The 23,572-nt window shown below is 41.4% G+C and overlaps 1 protein-coding gene and 1 long non-coding RNA gene across 13 annotated transcripts in view; one reads left to right on the top strand and one right to left on the bottom strand.

Annotated features, from left to right (window-relative positions):
* SCHIP1 (schwannomin interacting protein 1) overlaps positions 1–23,572 on the bottom strand; it is an 819,796-nt gene that overhangs the window by 133,023 nt on the left and 663,201 nt on the right. For 2 of the 12 annotated variants that reach the window (XM_019024463.4, XM_063704332.1), the window contains exon 1: positions 140–268. The exons of 9 other annotated variants lie outside the window; for them this stretch is intronic. In XM_019024463.4, coding sequence (XP_018880008.3) covers positions 140–193 — 54 coding nt within the window. In that variant the 5' untranslated portion in view covers positions 194–268. Of the gene's footprint in view, positions 1–139; positions 269–23,572 lie in introns of those variants that run through there. One more of the 12 variants, XM_063704336.1, reaches the window with a different exon arrangement.
* LOC134758111 (uncharacterized) lies at positions 150–23,572 on the top strand. The gene is made up of 3 exons (XR_010132991.1): positions 150–382; positions 20,871–21,030; positions 22,912–23,572. It is a non-coding gene; the product is annotated as an uncharacterized lncRNA (long non-coding RNA).

Here is a 23,572-nt window from a genome sequence, read left to right as displayed (position 1 = left end):
TTGCCTCAAGCCGTCTCTGCGTGACTCGTTACCCCGCCGAAGCCACCCGGCATCCCAAAGCACGAGCCTGGCGCCTCCTATTCCACGCGGAAGTGCCCGAGTGACCCTGTGAAGGACCTCCCTCCCCTCACACACTCACACAAGCCCATGTGGGAGCCCGAGTGACGTGTGCTCGGTGGTCATGCACCATCATTTCCCTTCCACCTTCCTCCTCGCCGCTTCCTCTCCCTCCACCGCGCAGCTCCAGCCGCCTTGCCGCCGCCGCATCCCCTTCCAAGTTCAGGCTGTGGGTGGAACCTGTTGCTTTAGCTCACGTTTCCCTTCCCCTCCGGGCTGCACGCTGAGGATGACCTCAGCGAGGTGTGTGTAAGGGGAATGGAGGGTAAGTGCGAGAAAGGACTCCTGCCTGGCAAGGAGACAAGGGAAGCGGGTGGGGGCGAATGTTCTAAAGGGTTGGGCGAGCCACCAGAGACTCTTTCCGCCACCTCCAATCAAGGGGACCTTAAAGGAGGGGAAAAGGTAGATATCAGGTGAGGGTGCCCCTGGCACATCCGCTGCCTTTGCTTCCTTAGATATTTCAGGTACCTGAGTCAAACCTATGCTGGCGTTTTCAAAAACGTACGGGCTGCCTGGGTCTGGCAGCTAATCTCCTTTGGAAGAAGGTTCTATTAAATGAAAAATACCAACACTTGGAAAAACATAGATGCATCACAGAGCGCCTACTAAGGATTTCCTGTGAACCAACCATTCTGACCTGTAAGAACTGGGAAACTAGGAAATGCCCTTTTCTCTGTGGTGATTGTGAAAAATATTACTTAATTTTATAACAAATCGGAGAGAACCAATTTCTCTGAACTTCCAGATTTGGGCCTGTTACTAATTATTCCCAGTGAATTCTAGCTTGGACCAAATGAATTCCCTGGCGTGGCACAGTCCAGATGGAAGAACAGGGGAATGCATGGGATTCCTAAGTAGGGAGTGGCTGCCACCCTGAGGATTCTTCTAAGCCCTAGTGGGATGTGGTGCTGAGATCCTTTTTGAAGTGATTTCTGTGAGGCACGACTCTCCTGTGCTAGGTAGACCTGAGCCAGGGAAGGTAATCTAACCTTTCAACTCCTCTGGAAGCAGCAATCTTAGGAATAACTGGAAAAGGGGCCTTCCGGTCTGGCCAGCTCTTTTGTAAAACGGTACTGATGATTATTTAAATTGTCTTTTATGGTAACATCTGTAAACAGCCTGTCTTGTGCTCCAAATACGGTTTGATTTTGAGATTGCTGTGGAGCCCTGCCTGCCACTCCAGCGGGGTGGAGGTGGCCCTGTGAGTAGGAAGATGTAAGTAGGAAACATTTGGTGTGCTGGGAATTAGATAGCTGTTTTTCAGTTCACCATATGACATGGCATGGCTTAGATCACAAAAAGCTCCCTGCTCTGTGGCAGGACACAGGTAGACAGATAAGTACTGATCACCTGGGGTGGTGAGAGAGAGTTGTGGTTTCATTCCAAGTTTTGAACATTAGGACCTCCTCAGCCACCCACCCAGACTCCCTCTGAGCTCTGGGCTCATCCCCCTGTTGCCCAGATGGTCCATGTTCAGGGAATGCAAAATAAGGCCTAAGAAAAATGTTTGGCAAAGTAAGTCTAGTGCCAAAAATGCATGGCATTTCAAAGCCAAATATAAACATCTTTGAATTACCTGTACTTTTAAATTATTTTCCGACCAGATAATTTCTGGATCAGATGGGAAAGTACCAGGTTTCCCTTCTTTTCTCTTCATGCAAGGTGCCTGGCTAGCCCAGTTTCCTTCCTGTTTCCAGCCTTCCATCTCCTGCCAGGAACCCTCCCACTTTGGAACAGGAAGCCCTGCCAACTCCTAGGCCCAGCAACAGCCTGCAGATATGTCCAGCAGGATAGGGAGATGATTTGCAAAGTGATTGAAAGATTCTGTCTTCCTGTTTACAGGGACATTTTTTCAAGTTAGGAGCTTGGAGCTTTCAGACTTAGATTTGTCTCTTGAAACCTTTGTAAATTAGACATCAGAGGTGTGGGATAAGCACCTTTGTGCACTGGCTCCAGCACCTTTCCCCATCAGTCAACAAGTCCTGTCAATTCTACGTAAGTACAAGGTCCCTCTCAAATACACACTGCCCCCACCCCAGTCTAGGCCGCTGTGTCCTGAAATTACTAAATAGTTTCCCAACTGATTCCTGCCCATTCTCTTCATGCAGCCAGAGTGGCCTTACTAAAATGCAAATCTGAACAAGTTTCTCCCTTGCTTCATTAACTACTCCCCTACCCACCCAGGTCTACTCACTGCTCTTAAAGGAACTATTTCTCCTCCTCCACCCCACTTCTTTTGGTAAATCTTTACTCATCCTTCAAGTCTCAGCTTAAATGTTACTTCTTCAGGGAAGGCTTGCCTGATTCTCTGTACCTGCCCTTACTGGGTCAGGTGACATTCGCACGTGCCCGTGACACTCACTGCATTTATCTTATGCACTGTATTGAGGTTGCTGTTTAATTGCTAATCTTCTCTACTAGACTCATAAGAAATACTTTTATATCAAGACATAGGCCAAACATTCATATAAAAATATATGCAAGGGAAAGAAAGTTTCATAAAACTCTTATTTTGTAAAATCATATTCGAATTCATGTAAAACTAAATCTGGTCACACCTTACTGCATTGACTTCCCAACCCTTAGATGGGTCAGGGCTTCTAGTGTGAAAAAAATACTCTAAATTCCATGAAGTGGGGGACAATTTCCCTCATTCATGGTAACTGGAATGGAATAGGAGCTTAATAGGTATTTGTTGCTGGAATTATTAACAATAATATCTAATTAATATAATCCTCGATCCTATGAAGAAACTACTATTATCCCCACTTACAGATGAGGAGGCTGAAGACAGTGAGGTTAAGTAACTTGCCGAGTGTCAAAAAGCTGGTAAGGTAGATGGCAGAGCCAGGATTTGAACCTGAGTTCAAATCCTGCATTCAGAATTCTTGTCCTAGTCACTCAGCTCAGTATCCTTTGGTCAAGGTGCATGTGAATGAATTTACCAAGCAAAAATGTCAGAAAGGGTCTCCTTGCAGCTACTTCAAACTAGATCTCAGTCTGCCCTGCAGAGGCTCCTTGGGCAGTATTTATGTCTGTGCAGTGAAGAAGGCATCTGGCAAGAACAGCTGTTCCCCTTTGCTCACATGTACTCAACCTCCTTAACCACCAAGTCTAGCAATATTTAGCAAGTAGGGAGATTTAATTGTATAAAGGAAGAGTATAGATACTTCCAAAAATGCAATTTCACATTGTTATGAACTATGTGCTGTATATCCCCCCCACCCCCCTGCAAAACAAATCCTTTAAAAAGAAAGCCACCATGAGACTGGGGTATTTATTTTGTCATCAGTAGGAAACTGTCTAGATTAATACTTAAAGATAGGGGTAAGAAGATCATGTTCCTCAGGGGTCAGTGCTATTTATAGGATTTTAATCTGTAAAGGCAACATTTGAGAAAGGACACGATTGAAATATTTGAATCAAAGAGTATGAATAGACAGGAAAATATTTATTTGCAGAATTTCCAAACTAATTCTTATATTATTAGCCCTGATGCTGAACCTTAAGTCGTGGCATTTAGAGTAATAAAGAAATGGCTGTCAAAGGGTTTGTATTTCATCTTTATTACATGAATTACATGCAGGTCACATGCAATACACAGATGTTCTCCTATTTAATCACCTGAATATAACTACATGGAGATATTTAACAGCCCTGTGGGGTAAAGGGTCCTGGATACAGAACATCTGGGGTTTGTTTCTGGCCCTATCTCTAACCAACTTTACGACCACAGATTCCTCATGAAGGAGCCCAGACACATGATCACAGTGTTTGGCAAATAGTAACAATTAATTAAATGAATAAATAATGAGTGAACTAAAAAGCTGCTTCCAGCTTGAAGACTATGGATTTCATTCTAGAAACAATGAGAAATATAGTATAAAAATGTCTCCGAATCTTTTCATCACCTTCCTTGTTGGGTGATACAAAGTTGGTTCCTCCACTAATTAAAAATACAGATCTATCTCTATTAGACAGGTTGGCCTTCTTGGATGCATGGTAGCTCTCTTTTATTTCTGTAGAGCCAATGGGTTAATCTTAACTTACTAGTCTATACGTGTAGATACTTTGGAGATGGATTCTATGTACACCTAAAATTATTTTCTTCTCAATTTCACTTACAGAGCTATATTTTAATGAAAATATTTCCTTTAAAAAATTAACATATTAAATGTTTTTATTTTCTAGCAAACCACGAGATTATATTTGTTTTCTACATTTTCCTCAATTAAAAAAATGAAATGGCAAAATATAGGCAAAATGGCACTTAAAAGATATATCCAACAACCTATTTTCCAAACTTGAAACCAGGACACCTGGCTTGACAAACACTACAGTGCTTACAGAAAGTAGGTGAATGTATGTTTGAAATGAAGATTATCCTGAATGATCTGTAGATTGGCAAATGAAGCAACCCTAGCTGCAGCAGAGGGATGGTGTCTTTATCAGAGAAAAGTCACACAGAGGGTGTCAGTCAGGACCTCAGCATGTGGTTGCACAGATTGTGCCCTGTATAGTGCCAGGATTGTGAACTATACAACAGGTCTCCTCCAGGAGGGACCATTTGGCACCATTCACATATATGGCAATCTGAATGGTGCCCTCTGGAGTTGTGCAGTGTACAATCTGCACAACAGTACACAGAATCTCTGCAAGAATTCCATTGGTAGGAAATGTGCTCTCTTGACAGGATTGGAAGAGGCAGCCTGCTGTTCTTTTTAAAATAAAGTCATTCCTCAGATTAGATGGCAATGACAAAAATTCAACTAAAGTCTTGTTTTTTCTTTTTCCAGAAGGGTTCTGCCACTATATTCTACTTTCCTTAAGTTGCTAGCAATTCTCAAAAATGCAAGTCTGGGCCATGTGTGGTGGCTCACGCCTGTAATCCCAGCACTTTGGGAGGCTGAGGCGGGTGGATCACGAGGTCAGGAGTTCGAGACCAGCCTGGCCAACATAGCGAAACACTGCCTCTACTAAAAATACAAAAATTAGCCAGGCATGGTGGTGGGCACCTATAATCCCAGCTACTTGGGAGGCTGAGGCAGGAGAATTGCTTGAACCCGGCAGGTGGAGTTTGCAGTGAGCCGAGATTGCGCCACTGCATTCCAGCCTGGGTGACAGAGCAAGACTCTGTCTTGGAAACAAAAAAAATGTAAGTCTGTAAGTAACTCTGAACTTACTTTTTGAGCTTCATTGAAGAGAATAAATTGAACAAAAGGGCGTTTAGAAAAAGGTGGGGAAGTTTGCAGACAACTGCAAGGGTCAGGGAAGCATTATAAGTCATAGGCATGGAAGCTCATGTATACATGACTCTAATATAAGATGAAATGTCTCCAAAACCGCATGCCTTCTACTTTAAAGTGTTTAGCTTATCAAAGAGGAACATTTTCACAAGATACTCTAGGAATTTAAAACTGTTTTGGTCATGTCTTGACATAATTCTGGAAACCTTATAACGTCAGAAAATAGCATTGTCAGTGCCACACAGCAGGAGGCGTGGAGGTAGCTTGGTGGGACAGAGGAGAACTCTTCAGGATACTTGGCTCTGCCTCTGACTAGCTCTGTGTTTATGGGCAAGACCATCCCTGCAGCTAGCTCTCTGGGCCACTGGCTTCCTCACGAAAGCAGAGTTGTATGAAATTGTCTGAGCCTTAGAAACTGCCAGAATTTCATGGGCTGTAACTTAGGTGCCTCCAGGGGCCAGGCGGGTGAGGTAAATGAGTGAAGGGGTTACCAGGGGTGACAGGGAGTTCCAGGTCTGAGTCATTAAGTCACTAAACCACACAGCACAAAGGCATCTGATATGGTTTAGCTCTGTGTCCCCACCCAAGTCTCATCTTGTAGATCCCATAAGTCCCATGTGTTGTGGGAGGGACCTGATGGGAGATGATTGAATCATGGGGGAAGCTCTTTTCTGTGCTGTTCTGGTGATAGTGAATAGGTCTCATGAGATCTGATGGTTTTAAAAATGGGAGTTTCTCTGCACAAGGTCTCTTTTTGCCTGCTGGCATCCACACAATATGTGACTTGCATCTCCTCACCTTCCACCATGATTGTGAGGCCTCCCCAGCCGTATGGAACTATAGGTCCAATAAACCTCTTTCTTTTGTAAATTGCCCAGTCTTGGGTATGTCTTTATCACCAGCATGAAAACAGACTAATACAGTAAATTTGTACCAGTAGAGTGGGATGCTGCTGAAAAGATACCAGAAAATGTGGAAGCGACTTTGGAACTAGGGAACAGGCAGAGGTTAGAACAGTTTGGAGGGCTCAGAAGAAGACAGGAAAACGTGGAAAAGTTTGGAACTTCCTAGAGACTTATTGAATGGCTTTGCCAAAAATGCTGATAGTGATATGGACATTAAGTCAGGCTGACTGAAGTGGTCTCAGATGGAGATGAGGAACTTGTTGGGAACTGGAGCAAAGGTGACTCTTGTTGTTTTAGCAAAAAGACTGGTGGCATTTTGCCCCTGCCCTAGAGATCTGTGGAACTTTGAACTTGAGAGAGATGATCTAGGGTATCTGGCAGAAGAAATGTTAAGCAGCCAAGCATTCCAGAGGTGACTTAGGTGCTGTTAAAAGCATTACGTTTTAAAAGGGAAACAGACCATAAAAGTTTGGAAAATTTGTAGCCTGACAATGCAGTAGAAAAGGAAAAACCCATTTTCTGAGGAGAAATTCAAGCTGGCTGCAGAAATTTGCATAAGTAACATGGAGCTGAATGTTAATCCCCAAGACAATGGGGAAAATGTCTCTAGGGCATGTCATAGACCTGCAAGCCTAGGGGGTAAAAGTGGTTTTGTGGGCCGTGGGCCAGGCCCAGGGTCCCTGTGCTTTGTGCAGCCTAGAGACTTGGTGCCCTATGTCCCAGCCGCTCCAGCCATGTCTGAAAAGGGCCAACATAGAGCTCAGGCTGTGTCTTCAGAGGGTGCGAGCCCCAAACCTTGGCAGCTTCCACGTGGTGTTGAGCCTGTGAGTGCATAGAAGTCAAGAACTGGGGTTTGGGAACCTCCACTTAGATTTTGAAAGATGTATGGAAACACCTAGATGCCCAGGCAGAAGTTTGCTGCAAGGGTGGGGCCCTCATGGAGAATCTCTGCTATGGCAGTGTGGAAGGGAAATGTGGGGTCAGAGCCTCCACGCAGAGCCCCTACTGAGGTACTGTCTAGTAGAGCTGTGAGAAGAGGACCACCATCTTCCAGACCCCAGAATGGTAGATCCACCAACAGCTTGCACTGTGCACCTGGAAAAGCCACAGACACTCAACAACAGCCCGTGAAAGCAGCCGGGAGGGAGGCTGCATCCTGCAAAGCCACAGAAGCAGAGCTGCCCAGGACCATGGGAACCCACCTCTTGCATCAGTGTGACCTGGATAGGAGAGATAGAGTCAAAGGAAATAATTTTGGAGCTTTAAGATTTGACTTCCCTGCTAGATTTCAGACTTGAATGGGGCCTGTAGACCCTTTGTTTTGGCCAATGTGTCCCATTTGGAATGGCTTTATTTACCCAATGCCTGTACCCCCATTGTATTTAGGAAGTAACTAACTTGCTTTTGATTTTACAGGCTCATAGGTGGAAGGGACTTGCCTTATCTCAGATGAGACTTGGACTGTGGACTTATGAGTTAATGCTGAAATGAGTTGAGACTTTGGGGGACTGTTGGGAAGGCATGATTCGTTTTCAAATGTGAAGATACAAGATTTGGGAGGGGCCAGGGGCAGAATGATATTGTTTGGTTCTGTGTCCCCACCCAAGTCTCATCTTGTAGCTTCCATAATTCCCATGTGTTGTGGGAGGTACCCAGTGGGAGGTGATTGAATCATGGGGGCAGGTCTTTCCCATGCTGTTCTCATGATAGTGAATGGGTCTCACAAGATCTGATGGTTTCAAAAACAGGAGTTTCTCTGCACAAGCTCTCTTTTTGCCTGCTGCCATCCACATAAGATGTGACTTGCTCCTCCTTCCCTGCTGCCATGATTGCAAGGTATCCCCAGCCATGTGGAACTGTAAGTCCAATAAACCTCTTTCTTTCTTTCTTTTTTTTTTTTTTTTTTTTTTGAGAGGGAGTCTCGCTCTGTTGCCCAGGCTGGAGTCCAGTGGCGTGATATCGGCTCACTGCAAGCTCCGCCTCCCAGGTTCTTGCCGTTCTCCTGCCTCAGCCTCCCGAGTAGCTGGGACTACAGGCGCCTGCCACCACGCCCGGCTAATTTTTTGTATTTTTAGTAGAGACGGGGTTTCACTGTGTTAGCCAGGATGGTCTCGATCTCCTGACCTTGTGATCCACCCACCTTGGCCTCCCAAAGTGCTGGGATTACAGGCGTGAGCCACTGCACCCAGCCAGCCTCTTTCTTTTGTAAATTGCTCATCTCCGGTATGTCTTTGTCAGCAGTGTGAAAACGGACTAATACAGCATCCAAATTAAAAATCGGAATGAAAAGCAGGTTTCATCCTCAATTCATCCCTAGATCACCACTTGGACCCCAGCTCTTAGCTCCAGATTTCCAGAGTTCCAAGTCTACATGAACAAGAAAGAGTCAGGGAGACTGTACATCTTGGCTTGGGCAGGATGGTCCTGCTTTATACTTGTTGTCCTGGCATAATTATTAATGGCACCCTCCTTCACTCTCAAAAGTGTCCTAGTTTACATGAGGAGTCTTAGAGCCATCCAAAGTCAGGGGGAATCAGTGACTAAACACAAACTTTTAGGAGCAAGTTCATTTATTCAAATTTGTGCAAGCCTTCAGATGAAACTAAGTAGATTTGGCATTGTTTTGTAAGTATAAAGATAATTAAATAAACTTCCAAAATATCCCAACAGAACGGTTCAATAAGAGCAGTATGTCATGAATTTTAAAATCATAGACAATATAGGAAAGGCTATCAATATGTGAAAAATTTTGAAATTCACTAATAATCAAGAAAAATTTCAATAACAATGAGGTAACATTTTGCCTACCAGAGTATTTAAAAATTATTTAAAACTCTAATACCAGGTGTCAGAATAGGTGTGATCAAAGGAACTCTCATATACCGCTGATAGATTTATAAATTGACTGATACAAACTTTCTGGAATGATATTTGATAACATGTTTTAAACATCTTTATGAAGTTTATACCCCATAACCTGTTATTAATTCAACACATACTTATTGAACAGCTACTACGTGTCAGGCACTGAGGGATAAAGTGGTAAGAGAGACAAATGCTATTTTCTCCAAGTGGGATTTAAGTCTAGTGGAGGAATAGACATTCCAGGGAAAAAATACACAACAATTTAAATTACAGTTTGCAATAAGTACCCAAAAAGTAGACTCAAATGATGCTAAGAGAGCATGTGGTTAGTGCATGCACTGGGGGAGGTATCAGGAAATGGGTTGAGCAGCTGAAGAGGGAGGGAAAGGTGAATAAAGTCTTGAATAAAGGCTTGAATAAAGGTTTTGAGGATGGAAGAAGCTTAACACATAGGAGTAACGGGAAGGAATCACTAAGCTGGAGTAAGAAACAGTGGTAAGCTGATGGTGGAGAGTGAGGAGGGGTTGCAACTAAGATCTTTATCCTAACAGCCATCAAGGGTTGTGAAAGCAGATTGGTATTTTTGAAACTTTCTGCATGGTGGAGAACTGAGAAATGAATAGGTCAGGACAAGGCTGGGTGCAGAGACTAATTAGGAAATACATACAGCAGTCCAGGAAGGAGATGATGGTAGATTCAATGAAGATTGGGAAGACAGAGAGAAATAGAAATACTAAAGATATTTAGGAAGTAGAATCAACAGGATCTAGTGACTAAATAGATGGGGGTGGTGAGGGAGAGAAATGTCACTGATGGGTTCCAATTTTGTATCATAAGCAACTTGGTGGAAAGATGGTGTCACTTTACTGAAATGGGCAGTAGGAGGAGAAGGTTTTGGTAGGGGAGAAAAAACAGGAAAGACAGTGAATCCTTTTTGGACGTTCTATATCTAAGATGTTATAAGACATACAAGTGGAGATGACAAGTAGATATTTAGCTATGTAAGTTTGGAGCTTAGCAGAGAGATCTGGGGCTGAAGATATAAAGATGGGAATCATAGCATATGGATGGTATTTGAAAGCTTGGTTTTAGGTGACATGATCTTGAGACAAATATGGAGTGAGAAAAGAAGGCCAAGTTTCTAGTCCTAACGGACTCTAGCACTTATAGAACTAGGAGAAGAAGCATGAGTTTGTAAGGAAGATGAGGAGCAGAAGCAGGGAAGGGCCAATAGTTACTCTTCTAATAATCTAGCCTAGGGACACAGAAATGAGGATCTAGATTTATGCACGAAGAGGCTCATTGTAGCATTTACTGTAGTGAAAAATTAGCTTCAACCTCAAATGTCAAAAAATAGGTGTTTACATACATTGTGACACATTAATTCTGGGGAATAAATGAAGTCAAATAAGATGCTTTTGAAAATTATAACATTAAGTGAAATGATATGGTTTGGATCTGCATCCCTACCAAATCTCATGTTGAATTATAGTCTCCAGCTTTGGAGGTGAGGCCTGCTGAGAGGTGGTTGGATCATGGGGGTGGATATCTCAGGAATGGATTAGCACCATCCCCTTGGTGCTGTTCTCGTAATAGTGAGTTCTCGAGAGAGCTGGTTGTTTAAAGGTGTGCAGCACTTCCCCCACCCCGCTCCCTCTTGCTCCTGCTTCCACCATGCGAGACACCTCACTCTCACTTTACCTTCTGTCATAAGTAAAAGCTCCCTGAAGCCTCCCCAGAAGCAGATGCTATCATGCTTCTGTACAGCCTGCAGGACTGTGAGCCAATTAAACCTCTTTTCTTATAAATTACCCAGTCTTCGGTATTTCTTTATAGCAATACAAGAACAGACTAATACAGTGAATAAAAGAGGGTATAATATTATACATACAACATGATCACATTAAATAAATTAAACGGTTATATGCCTAGAAAAAAAATGTAGTGGAATGTTAACAGACGTTAACTATGGATGGTAAGATTGCAAATGATTTCTTACCTTTGTATCTATTTGTATTTTTTTAGTTTCTTTGCAATAATCACAAGATTGGTGGTGTTTTAGTCTGTTCTTGCACCACTATAAAGAAAAGAGGTTTATTTGGCTCACAGTTCTGTAGGTTGTACAGAAGGGGAGGCCTCAGGAAACTTACAATCATGACAGAAGGTGAAGGGGAAACAGGAACATTTTACATGGCCAAAGCAGGAGGAAGAAATAGAGCTGGGCCTGGGTTGTGGGTGGGTGGGGGAGGGTGCTACACACTTTTGAATAACCAGATCTTGTGACAGCTCACTCACTGTCACGAGAATAGCCCTGAGGGGATGATGCTAAACCACGCATGAAGTATCTATGAAGTATCCACCCCTATGATTCAATCACCTCCCACTAGGGCTCACCTCCAACATTGGGAATTACAATTCAATGTGAGATTTGAGGCTGGGTGTGGTGTCTCACACCTGTAATCCCAGCACTTCCTGGGAGGCCAAGGCAGGCAGATCATGAGGTTAGGAGATTGAGACCATCCTGGCTAACACTGTGAAACCCCATCTCTACTAAAAAATACAAAAAAATTAGCTGGGCATGTTGGCGGGCACCTGTCGTCCCAGCTACTCTGGAGGCTGAGGCAGGAGAATGGCGTGAACCTGGGAGGCAGAGCTTGCAGTGAGCCGAGATCCTGCCACTGCACTCCAGCCTGCGTGACAAGGTGAGACTCCATCTCAAAAAAAAAAAAAAGAAATAATTGTTCAGAAGAGCTGGAATTAATTTCTATAAATTCTGTGATGAATCCCTTTATAAAACAATAATTTTATAGTTCCATAAATCATCCACTAATTTGAAGTTTTTGAATATCAGATTTTCTTTCCAAATATAGACTGCATCAGCACACTATGGGGTCATAACAGACTGAAGGACAGGTTGGCAAACTTTTTCTGTAAGGGATTAGATAGTAAATATTTTTGGCTTTGTGAGTCATATGGTCTCTGTTGCATATTCTTTTTTGTTTTTTTAAAGCAACCTTTTAAAAATGTAAAAACTTGTAGCTCTCAGGCCATAAAGAGTAAATGACAGGATAGATTTGGCCCACTGGCCACAGTATGCTGACCCCTGGACTAAAGGATGAATGCACAACAATGCATACGTACTTTTTAAATAAAAAGCTAACATAATATTGGAATTGTAGGTGAATCTTCGATCATTAGAGTACTAGAACCAGTTTGTATCTATTTTCAACAGGAAGCCGACTAAATGGAAAAAGTCTAAAATAGCAATACTTTAAAAAAAAAGTTTATGTGTTTTTAATGGGAAATTGATCCCATGCAATTATGTCAAAGAGTTGTTATTTTTAACCTAGAAAAGTAAAAGCTAAGGGGATTTTTTTTTTTTTGAAAATGAAGAGTCTTTTAATATTTCTTCTAAAATCTTAGGTTTTTGATATTATGAGGGGAGTGTTGCTGTTATATACAAGAAGCTATTCAGTTGTTCATACCACAAATTTGGGAGCCATCCTTGTCTCCCTCCACCCACTGCCCCATCACCAAATGTGGTTAATGCTGGTAGTGTTTCAAGCAGATCCCTGTTCCTGGCTGCTGTATACACCCGACCCTACCCACAGCTGCTGTGAGCGTTTAGCTGTGAAGGACGCACAGGTGTCCTTTATGGTGAAATTTATTCCTCTATTTTCATCAGGCCAAGGATAGACTATCTGATTCCACATCCTACCTGGCATTTCCTCCCTGTCTATCCTGCTTCTCTCACTTTCTCACAAGTTTATCACTCAATAAAGCATCAGCACCCACATCCCTATCTCAGGCTCTGCTTGTAGGGGACCTGATGTAAGACACCAAGTCCTAATGATTCCACCTTCTAAATATATTTGGCTATACACCTACTATGTACCCACAAAAATTAAAATTGAAAAGTAAACATATAAATTATATATGTGCATATATATGTATATGTATATGTGTGTGTGTGTGTGTGTATATATATATATATATATATATACACACACACACATATATATATTTGGCTTTTTGACCAGTGCATCTGCTTGGACAAAGGGTACTGAAGTAATCTTATAACTTTATTCTACTCTATGAATAAACTTCTAAATTTAGTATATGATGTCAATACTGTTTATGAATATAAGGAAATAGTTTCAGTGAAGTGATGCCCCAATGATCTGATAAACAAGAACTCCCATAAGGATAAACAAAGAACTTAGAAGAGGTTTAGTTTTCAACTGATATTACTATATAGAATTATTGCTAGTATTACTAGTACTAGTGAGTGGAAACCACTGTATATCCAATATTATCAATTTTGCTAATTGTTACTGATTATGTTTTAAAATTACACTAATAACTAATAGCCTACAAATAATCTTCTAAGACCTTTCCACTTTATTATACTATAATACGTTCATTGATGCTTAATAGGATGTGAATATTTGCTGACTCCAAAGAATACCTTTATTAGAATATGCATATGTGTTCAATTTATCTTTTCAATTACACCTACATTAAAACCTTCAAAATTAAGTTTGCAAAAACAGGCTATGTGCAAGCTGCGGAGCCTCTATGACTTGTGACCTTCTGCTCTATTGCATTCTGGTTAATGATTCACAATAACCTTCAAGAATAAGCACCGAGTAAATCAAGGGGTTCTGCATGGCTCTCCAGGAATGTTGCACACAATGCCCAGCAATCTAAAGCGCAACCTAGTGCAAGATGGGAGCTGGGAGCATGATGAACACAAATCCACAGCAATGGCCAAGGAGATGGTGTTTCCCAATGGAAACCTCACAGCTTTCCTCAACTCCCTCTAAAATGGTTCTCTCTTCACTTTTCTTATTTTGGAAGTAGGAAATTAGCTGCTGTTGCTTCTTCTTTTTTTTTTTTTAAATTCTCTTTCGAGATGGGGGTCTCACTTTGCTCACTGTTGCCCAGGCTGAGTGCAGTGGCACCAGCTCAGCTCACTGCAGCCTTGACCTTCTTGGGCTCAGGTGATCCTCCCACCTCATCTGCCCTTGTCCCCCCAACTCCCTGCTACCCCACCAGTAGCTGGGACTACAGTTGCATACATTTCCTCTCCCCCAGTAACTGGGACTACAGTAGTGCACCACCACACCTGGCTAACTTTTTGTATTTTTTTTATGGAGATGGGGTTTTATCATGTTGCTAAGGCTGGTCTTGAACTCCTGAGTTCAAGCAATCTGTCCACCTCAGCCTCCCAAAGTGCTGGGATTATAGGCGAAAGACACCGTACCCAGCTGCTTCTTGTACTTTCCCAGTAAAACACATTTTGTTTCAAGTTATTCTTAATCATTTTCATTGGTAACTATTGTAAAAAATAAAGTAGACCATTCTTTGGTTTCATAATCACTGAACAGTTTAGTGTTTGGTTACCCATTTTTAGTAACTAGATTATCCAGCAACAGAGACTAAAATGCTCTTTTTCCCTTCTTTACTTCTTGGAGAACAGGGTCAAAACAGAAACCTCTGAGTATCTTGTTATTTAAATAGGGGCAAGTCCAGGTTATTCCAATACTTGAAATGAGTCTATTACCTAGGAATTCCTTTTGACTCTCATAAAATGACTTTGGTGAGTTACAGCCACATTCTTCATCCTGAGCATTGGTATAATTGCCCAAACGTTGCTCCCATGCTTGGTAGCCCAGGTAGGACCTGGACACAGTGAAGGAGAGTGGCAGGGGTTGGCATGAGCTGGCACATGGGGCCAAAGGGCAATATCTGGGCCTAGGCAGTTAGGCCAAGTCATTATCATGTTGGTACCACCTCCATAATTTTGCCATATTATACTCCATCTCTACTTCTTCTTATATAATTCTTTTCTTTGAATCAACTCATTTTTAAATTAAATTTATTCAAAAGGGAAACTTTACATTAGTACTATCAATGAAATATAAATATCACTTGCTAACATAGAAGAGTTATGTTACACAGTAAACACATATACTGTGTTTCATCAATTTTGAGACACACTTTAAAAAATAATTTTGATATCTCTGAAATTGGGGTGGAACTTACAATCAATGGCATCTAGCAATTATAATTGGCAACATTTCTCTTGTTCTTAGTGGCATATAAAATAATGTGCTTTACACATAAATGGCATATTAGATTTGATGAGACAAACTATAAAAACGATGTTATTAAACTTTTAAAAACAAAAGGTAAAAATTGTAAACAAAAAAATGGAACAAATAAAATGGACATAAAATGTATGGCTGAAGATGTTTCTTATTAGAAGGATGAAACTTTATGATCAAAATAGTTGGAAATTCTACTTGATAGTTTCAGACAAAGTTGAGGATCCACTTTAATGGGACAAATCTGTCCATTTTTATATTAACCTACATTAAAAATCTGAACTTGCATGGGGATGTGGTTGGAAAGCTCAAAAGATATTTGACTATTTTATGTGTTATAATTAAGTATACACATATATATTCTGCAACTTCAGGGAGTGACATTTCAACATATCACTGAATAAAACACACAGATGCCTGTGGAATTCAGTGTATGGGAGTCTTGCCCTGTTAGTGGTCCTGGCTGTCTATGCTTCTCATGGCCATGAGTACTGAACCCGTGGTCATGCCCATGAAAAGCATAGACAGCCAGGATCACTAATAGGGCTTGGAACATCTGTGAATATACTTGGGCACGTCGTTCCTGCTTTATGAAGTTAGGGTAAGGTTGATTACCTTGGCCCTACCTATATTTGTCTCATCCTAAACAACATTCTGCATGAAATCACAGGTCTTATGTGCTAAGTTTTCGCCCAAATATAAATGAATGTAAATACAAGTCTGCCAAAAGACATTTATCTGAGTATCACTTAAAAATTACCCTCTCCTACACTCTGGGAAACATTTGTCTAGATAAAGCATTAAATAGGAAGGACTCACAGAGACAAGGAAGATTGGGTTATGTAGCTGGAGCCAGATGCATCAGGTGGGTTAAGGAGAGGAGTTTAGAGGAAAAGACTGGAGGAGATTCTCAGATCCAAGACTGTTGGCCCAGACTTCTAGAGAAGTCCCTTGGTAGGGAGGTGCTACTTTAAGGAGATGACATAGTATTCATTTATCCATTTCTCTGTTCATGCAGTTACTGTTTCATCCAAATATCTACTATGTGCCAGGTACTGGGTTGGATATCTGGGGAGAGAGAGCTGAAAGAGGTCAAAGAGTTCATGGCCCATAAAGGAAACAAAAAGTACTCACAGTTAACAGTTGGGTTTCAAAGTATTAGGGTGGGCATAGTAAAAGAGTGCTATGGAAAAGGTATTGGAGAGGTGTTTAACTCAATGTGGACAGCTCAAAGAAGCCTTCCCAAAGGAATCATACTTGAATTGGGTCTTGAGGTATAATCGAAAGTTGCTGAAGTTCCCCAAAGGCTGAAAGACAGAAGGATATTCCAATTTGGGGGAACAGTATGGTCAAAAGCTTGGAGATGTAAGAAACCATGGTCCATCTCCCGCAAGTGAAGGCAGTTTGCTATAGAATAGCTGGAAAGAGAGTGAATATTGCAGGATATAGGGAAAGAGGCTGGAAATGGTAGGAAAAACAAGGGTAGATGTGAAGAATATTAAACTTCACTTTCAACCTGAAATTGATAAAGACATCTGAAGGATTTTAAGACAGAAATCGCTGGATTATATGTGTTTTGTGTGTTGACTGATGTTGAAAAAAACTAAATTTTATATCAAAACATAACCTAAAGGCCTTAGCCAGAGTGCCAGACAGTCAGCAGTATAGATCTGCACCATTTATAAAATGATTTAGGGTCTAATCAAGGAGTAGTGGTGACTGGAAGGGAGTGAGAGTGCAGATCATTAGTGTTGTGGATATAAAGCACTAGATAAGCCACACATCAGGACAATGTACTCTCCCACGTGAGAACTAGAGTTTTAAAAGAAAGGAAGAGAAGAAGCAAGTGCTAAACTTCTCAATGAATGAAAAGAAATGGCTGGACCACCGATAAATGACAAGACAATGATAGGATGAGGTAGAGAAGGATGGAGGAATTCCCCTTCTGTAAATCTTAAGGGAAGAATTCATAGGGCCAATTTTATATCTATAATTCTATATTTTTTGCTTTTCTAAAAATAATTTTTCATTATGGAAACAGTCCAAGCATTTACATAATTGTATAGTACAATGAACCCCATGTTCCTATAACCTCACTCTAGAGACTATCACCCCATGGCAATCTTATTTCACCTATTTGCTCATTGTAATTACCCCCACAGCCCAAGTCTCAGATATTATATCATTTTAAGACAGTGGTCTTTATTCTTCTCAGCCCAAACCTGTATCAGAATCATAGGATATGATAAACCTTGCACTGTGCCTAATTAGACAAACACCAAAAATTAACAAATATAGAGGCAAAATCTACTCTCTAATAAAGAGAAATAAAAAATAAGACAACATTAACATGACTGTGAGTCATTTGGAGAAGAGGATAAAATAGGATAATTTCTAAATAATAGTAATCTACTAAACAAGGTCACTAGGAAAATCCTACAACATGAATTAAACTAATAAGGTTAGATACATGAGCAGGGAATTAAAGGAAATTCAATTTTAAAATGTGTAAACTAAAGCATCAGTGACATAAGCTATGAAATAAACTATTAGACTGCAGTGAAAAACCTGAAAGCAGAAAGAGACTTGGGCTGAGGGTGGAATGGGAAAGCAAATGAAGTGCAAGTTAGAATATGGCCTAACACATTTAAAAGAGATTCCAATTACTTCCTCCATTTGGTGATTATTACTAGGCATCTGCCATAGTAGGACACTGGGCTCTGGAATTTTTAGTAAACCATCTCTCCCGCTTAAAGAAGAGGCAACACTCTACCTGGGAGCAGGCAGGGGCATTTACCTGATTCTGCCTGAGTCTTATCCAGATTCTTTATTAAACACCCGGTTCCTTGAGAAATGGAGGCAACTGGAAGAGGTTCAAAGAAGTGGAACAGAAGATAATTAGAGGAAGATATTGATTTTAGCAGAAAGATCAAAGGAACCAAATGCAGGGAACTTGGCTAAGCAAGAGCTCAGGAAAAATGAGCTATTTGAGGCATGTAAACAGTGAAGTAAATAAGAAATATGGAGCTGGTGCACAGAGCGTAATGAACAGGCCTGTTATAGACATACACATAGGGAAAGGCAGGCTGAGGGCAGGACAAGCTGCTCACCTGGCACAGGATTGCACAGCAGTCCCACTGAACACTTTCTTCTTCTTCTTCTTCTTTTTTTTTTTTTTTTTTTTTTTGAGACGGAGTCTCGCTCTGTCGCCCAGGCTGGAGTGCAGTGGCGCAATCTCGGCTCACTGCAAGCTCCGCCTCCTGGGTTCACACCATTCTCCTGCCTCAGCCTCCCGAGTAGCTGGGACTACAGGCGCCTGCCACCAAGCCCAGCTAATTTTTTTGTATTTTTTTTTTTTTTAGTAGAGGTGAGGTTTCGCCGTGTTAGCCAGGATGGTCTTGATCTCCTGACCTTGTGATCCACCTGCCTCGGCCTCCCAAAGTGCTGGGATTACAGCCGTGAGCCAACACGCCTGGCCCCATTGAACACTTTCTGATGTTCAACAGGCTTCTGTCCAATGGCTACCATGAACACCAAGCTATTAGAACGCCAGCTTCCAGAGAGGTAGGCATCATTTTTAACCTTTCAACTTTGGACAGGAAAATGTGCTAAATCAGTACTGCTTTGGCAGGCAAGATAGGCAGGGGGAAAAGTATTTCTCTGAAATGTAATTTATAGATAAGTTCTAGTGCTCCTCACTCCTACAGAATTTTTTCTAGTCAGCAAAATTTTTACCAGCGAAGGCAGACAGAGAGAGAGAAAGAGATTGATTCTGTCTGTACTGGTTTTAATGGGTTATATTTTACATTTTTGCCTAAGGTCTTATTGACCTCATTTTGGCAACATTTTAAAGTTTTTTGATCAGTTTCTTTCAGACACTGGGTCTTTATGTTTTATGGAGAGTTAAAGTTTATCTTTTTATTTTTAAATACACATACAAAGCAAAATATAAAAACATGTAGGTGTAGTTTAAAGAATAATGTTTAAATGAATGCCTGCATTTCTCACCTCTCCACTTTAAGTCAGAATATTTTGTTTGGTACCTTTGAGGCCTTCTGGGTGTTTCACCTTGATGACATTTCCTTTTCTACCTCTTCCCTCTTAGTACTGTCCTAAAATTCGCCTTAATTCCTTGCTTCTCCTTATAGTTTTACTATACGGTACAGTATATATACTGTTTAAAAATTTGGGGGGTGCTTCTTCTTTTGAGACTGTGAGTTAGGGGTTCATCTATGTTCATTTAACTAGTTATTTTTTAAATTAAACTTTTAATTTTGATATTACTGTGCATTCATATGCAGTTTTAAGAAATAATATAGAGAAAAATCCCTTGTGCCCTTTACCCATTTTCCTACCAATGGTAACATCTTGCAAAACCACAGTAGAGTATCAAACCAGGGTATTGACATTGACACAGTCAAGATATAAGACATTCTCTTCACAGCAAGGACCCATTATGTTGCCGTTCATGGTCACACCAGTTCTCTTCTGCCCCCATTCTCTAAGTACTAATCCGTTCTCCAGCTCTTTACAACTTGATTCAAACTAATGAGTTTAAGTATATGAGCAGGAAATAAAAGGAAATTCAATTTTAAAATGTGTAAACTCAAGTAACCATTAATCTGTTCTCTAACTCTGTAATTTTGCCATTTCAAGCATATTATATAAATGGAATCATACAGTATGTAACATTTTGGGATTATTTTCTTCACTGATTGTCATTCTCTGGAGATTCATCCAGGTTGTTGTTAAGTATCAATAGCTCATTCCTCTTTGTTGCTGACTAGTATTCCATGGTATGGATGTACCACAGTTTGTTGTACTGTTCACCCACTCGAGAACATGGGTGTTGTTTCCAGATTTTGGCAGGCTCTTTATTTTTTAAAACATAGAGATATTCTTAATGTGTACGGATATTTTTAATGTCTTAATGTTCTGTTTCTAATCCAGATTCAGAAAAACCAACTAAAATGACAAACACTAGAGCAACTACCCTTTAGGGAAAGATTAAGAATCCATTCAGCCTAGGAGAGATGAAGGCTCAGAAGGAATTGATTGAAGCCTAAAGGCAGGAGAATATTAGCTTGTTCTTCATCTTTTACAGTTACAGCAGTTAGAAAGAAGATAGTCAGTTTTAGGAGGAATGCACTTGAATTCACTAGTCCTCTAAAGAGTGTATCCAAGGCCGGGCATGGTGGCTCATACCCGTAATCCCAGCACTTTGGGAGGCCGAGGTGTGTGGATCACCTGAGGTCAGGAGTTTGAGACCAGGCTGGCCAACATGGCAAAACCCCATCTCTACTAAAAATACAAAAAAAAAAAAAAAAAAAAAAAAAAATTAGCTAGGCGTGGTGGCGGGCGCCTGTAATCCCATAATCCCAGCTACTTGGAAGGCTGAGGCAGGAAAATTGCTTGAACCTGGGAGGTGGAGATTGCAGTGAGCTGAGATCGGACCATTGCACTCCAGCCTGGGTGATGGAGTGAGACTCTGTCTCAAAAAAAAAAGAAAAAAAGAAAGAAAAAGAAAAAAAAGAGTGTATCCAAAATGAATCAGAATAAGGTTTATTATTGCCATTAACCCCATACTTATACCGTGGTCTCATGGTTGTCCCTTCCCTCACTACCAGGACAGCATGAAGAAGAGTCCAAAGGACTTGCTTCTGTATACAGTGGGCAGAAAAAATAAAAATAAGTGAGTTCCTAACACTTGCTACTTGAGTTGCAAACAGAGCTCAGAAGAATGGATGGACGAGCCTTATATGGCACATCACAATGATGAAGTTAGAGGTATTTGTTATTCCTTGCTTCACGGACAATATTTTGAAGAAATCCCCAGGGGATACCATTGGAGATTCCACACTTTTGGGGGCAGTGTCTTCTTGTCCCAGTCCTGCGATAACTCCCAGTGGCAGCATTTGCTCAGCCTTAGCACAGGAAGAAGCACAATCAACTGCATTTCTTTTTTTTTTGAGACGGAGTCTCACTCTGTTGCCAAGCTGGAGTACCGTGGCACAATCTCGGCTCACTGCAACCTCTGTCTCCTGGGTTCACACTCTTCTGCCTCAGCCTCCTGAGTAGCTGGGACTATAGGCACCCGCCACCACACCCGGCTAATTTTTTGTATTTTTAGATGGGGTTTCACCATGTTGGCCAAGCTGGTCTTGAACTCCTGATCTCAAGTGATCCGCCCACCTCAGCCTCTCCAAGAGCTGGGATTAAGGTGTGACCCACCGTGCCTGGCCTCCTTTTTCTTTTTGACTCTTTTTCTGAGGCTGGAATCCCTCATGCACAGTGCTCCCTGATTAGTCTAAGACTGATCAAATATTTGGCCACTACCCAAAAGTTCTGACACTGCACCCTATCTCAGTCCCCTCAAATCCATACTCCTGGAACCAGACCTTGTTTGGGGTTGCCACCTCTTGCTGCCCTCTGGGTTTCCACCCTTGTTCTCAGCACCACACCAGCAAGACTTTGCCATTTTTGGTAACTTGGCTGGACAGGCCAGAAGTTTGATCCCATATGGCCTTTTCTATGTTCTTTAGCAATTCTAATGAGGCCTTGATGGTTACATATTTTAAATAAATTAAAGGATCAAAGCTTATGAAGAAAAGGTGAAGGCAGCTTTAAACTTTTTGATTTGTTGTTTTCTTTATTCTGGGAAGAGCTTAAATAGGCATGCAGTTTGAGAGTAAGGAATCTAGAAATGTCTACTCAGCAATTTTGTACTAGCTCTTTATAAATATAAGACATTCCATAAAAGCTAGGTAAAACTCTAGTATTTCTAAAATTCCATGAAACTGGTGCATGTCAGTGGAGACACAGGGTATTAGAAACTGTGATGTCTGAAAATTACTGCTTTGATATCTGAAATCCCTCTTTCCTCTCTCTCCTTTTTTTAATTTTAAGGAGTCCAGAATCTTATGGGCAGAATATATGGTTTTAAGCAAAGCTTGCTCTTGAGCTTTGAATTAGCTTGGGCTCATTCTTCTCTATTTTTATATTCACATTATCCATTCATTCAACAATAAACATTTATTGAACATCTAATGAGTGTCTGGTACTCTCCAGACACTGGAGATTCAAAGAAAAAGCCATGATACCAATACCTCTCTTCAGGGAGCTCAAGAGCTAGTGGAGGGAGAGGGATATTCAAAGAAAAAAGGAAATACAGTGTTGGGAAAGGGGAGTTGGGTGAGGTGGATGACTTGGTTTGGTCTGCAAGAGGCTTTAGGGGAGTGTTGAAGAGCTTGAGCCAACTTATAAATCCACTCAGAGCACATCAGGGTCTGAAAAAACTTGATTCAGCTCCTTATTTCTGAAGCCCAGGAAGGTGACCTAGTTCAAATGTGCATACCTAATTAATAGCTAAGATAGGATATCTTAATGCAAAGCATTTGGTCTTTTTTTTTTTTTTTTTGAATATACAATTCTGGTTTCCTTCCTTTTTTGGCTACACAATGAAGTGGCCTGTCTCTCTTAGGGGCATACCTGTGGCCCAGAGATGAAGGCAGAGATTCCTTTTTATAGTAAAATAAGACCACTTGCTTTTTAAATTCTTGGAATCTTGACTTATGTAGCTTGTGTGATGGATTTAAATTAAAGAAGATTTCATTGGATTTTTTGGGGGCAGGGGGCTGACTCTATCTCCTTTCTGTCTCTCTTCTCCAGTTTCATCCAGAAACTGGAAGACAGGCTGTGGGTTGGCAAGCACCTGCTTTCCTCAGCTTAGTTGGAAGCTGTGGTGTGTTGTTCCACCTGCCCAGCGTCCATTCTCCAGTGTTCCTGAGGTGACTCCCCGACTCTCCTCTCAGGACACAACAACCTTTTGGGGAAGACCTCATCCTGATTGCAGAGGCACCTACCACTCAGTGGAACCATTCACCAGTGTGGGGATGGCCTGCAGCCAGCTCCTCCCCACTCTTTTCTTGCCACCCACTTCAGCTCAGCCTGGGGACGGGGTGCTCCTCCCCTCAAATGAGAATTGAGTTGTTCTCCAAGTGAACTGACAAGTTTCCACATTGCTGCTTTGTGAATCTCTGCATTTGCAGAGACACACTGAGGTCAGTCTGGGGGCCACTTGCTGTGGAGGTGCAGAAAGAAGAGTTGGCTATGATGAGAGACGAGACGACAACAGTAAGAATTTTCTGAAGTCTTGGAAGCTGAGTTGCCTTTGTCAGGGAGGAGCCAATGCACCTGGAAACTATTTGTGAGGCTTTAATGCCTAAGTAACATTTGTACTGAAATGCCTGAATCTCTGCAAGAGATTCTGATGTTCAATGTTACTCTTTCAACAGAATAAATGTAGACTTGGTCGCAGTTGTTCATGTAA

Source organism: Gorilla gorilla, chromosome 2 (genome assembly GCF_029281585.2).
Source record: "Gorilla gorilla gorilla isolate KB3781 chromosome 2, NHGRI_mGorGor1-v2.1_pri, whole genome shotgun sequence".
Taxonomy (NCBI): Eukaryota; Metazoa; Chordata; class Mammalia; order Primates; family Hominidae; genus Gorilla; species Gorilla gorilla.
The sequence above is the reverse complement of the archived record's forward strand: the minus strand, read 5'-3'. Positions and strand labels throughout refer to the sequence as shown.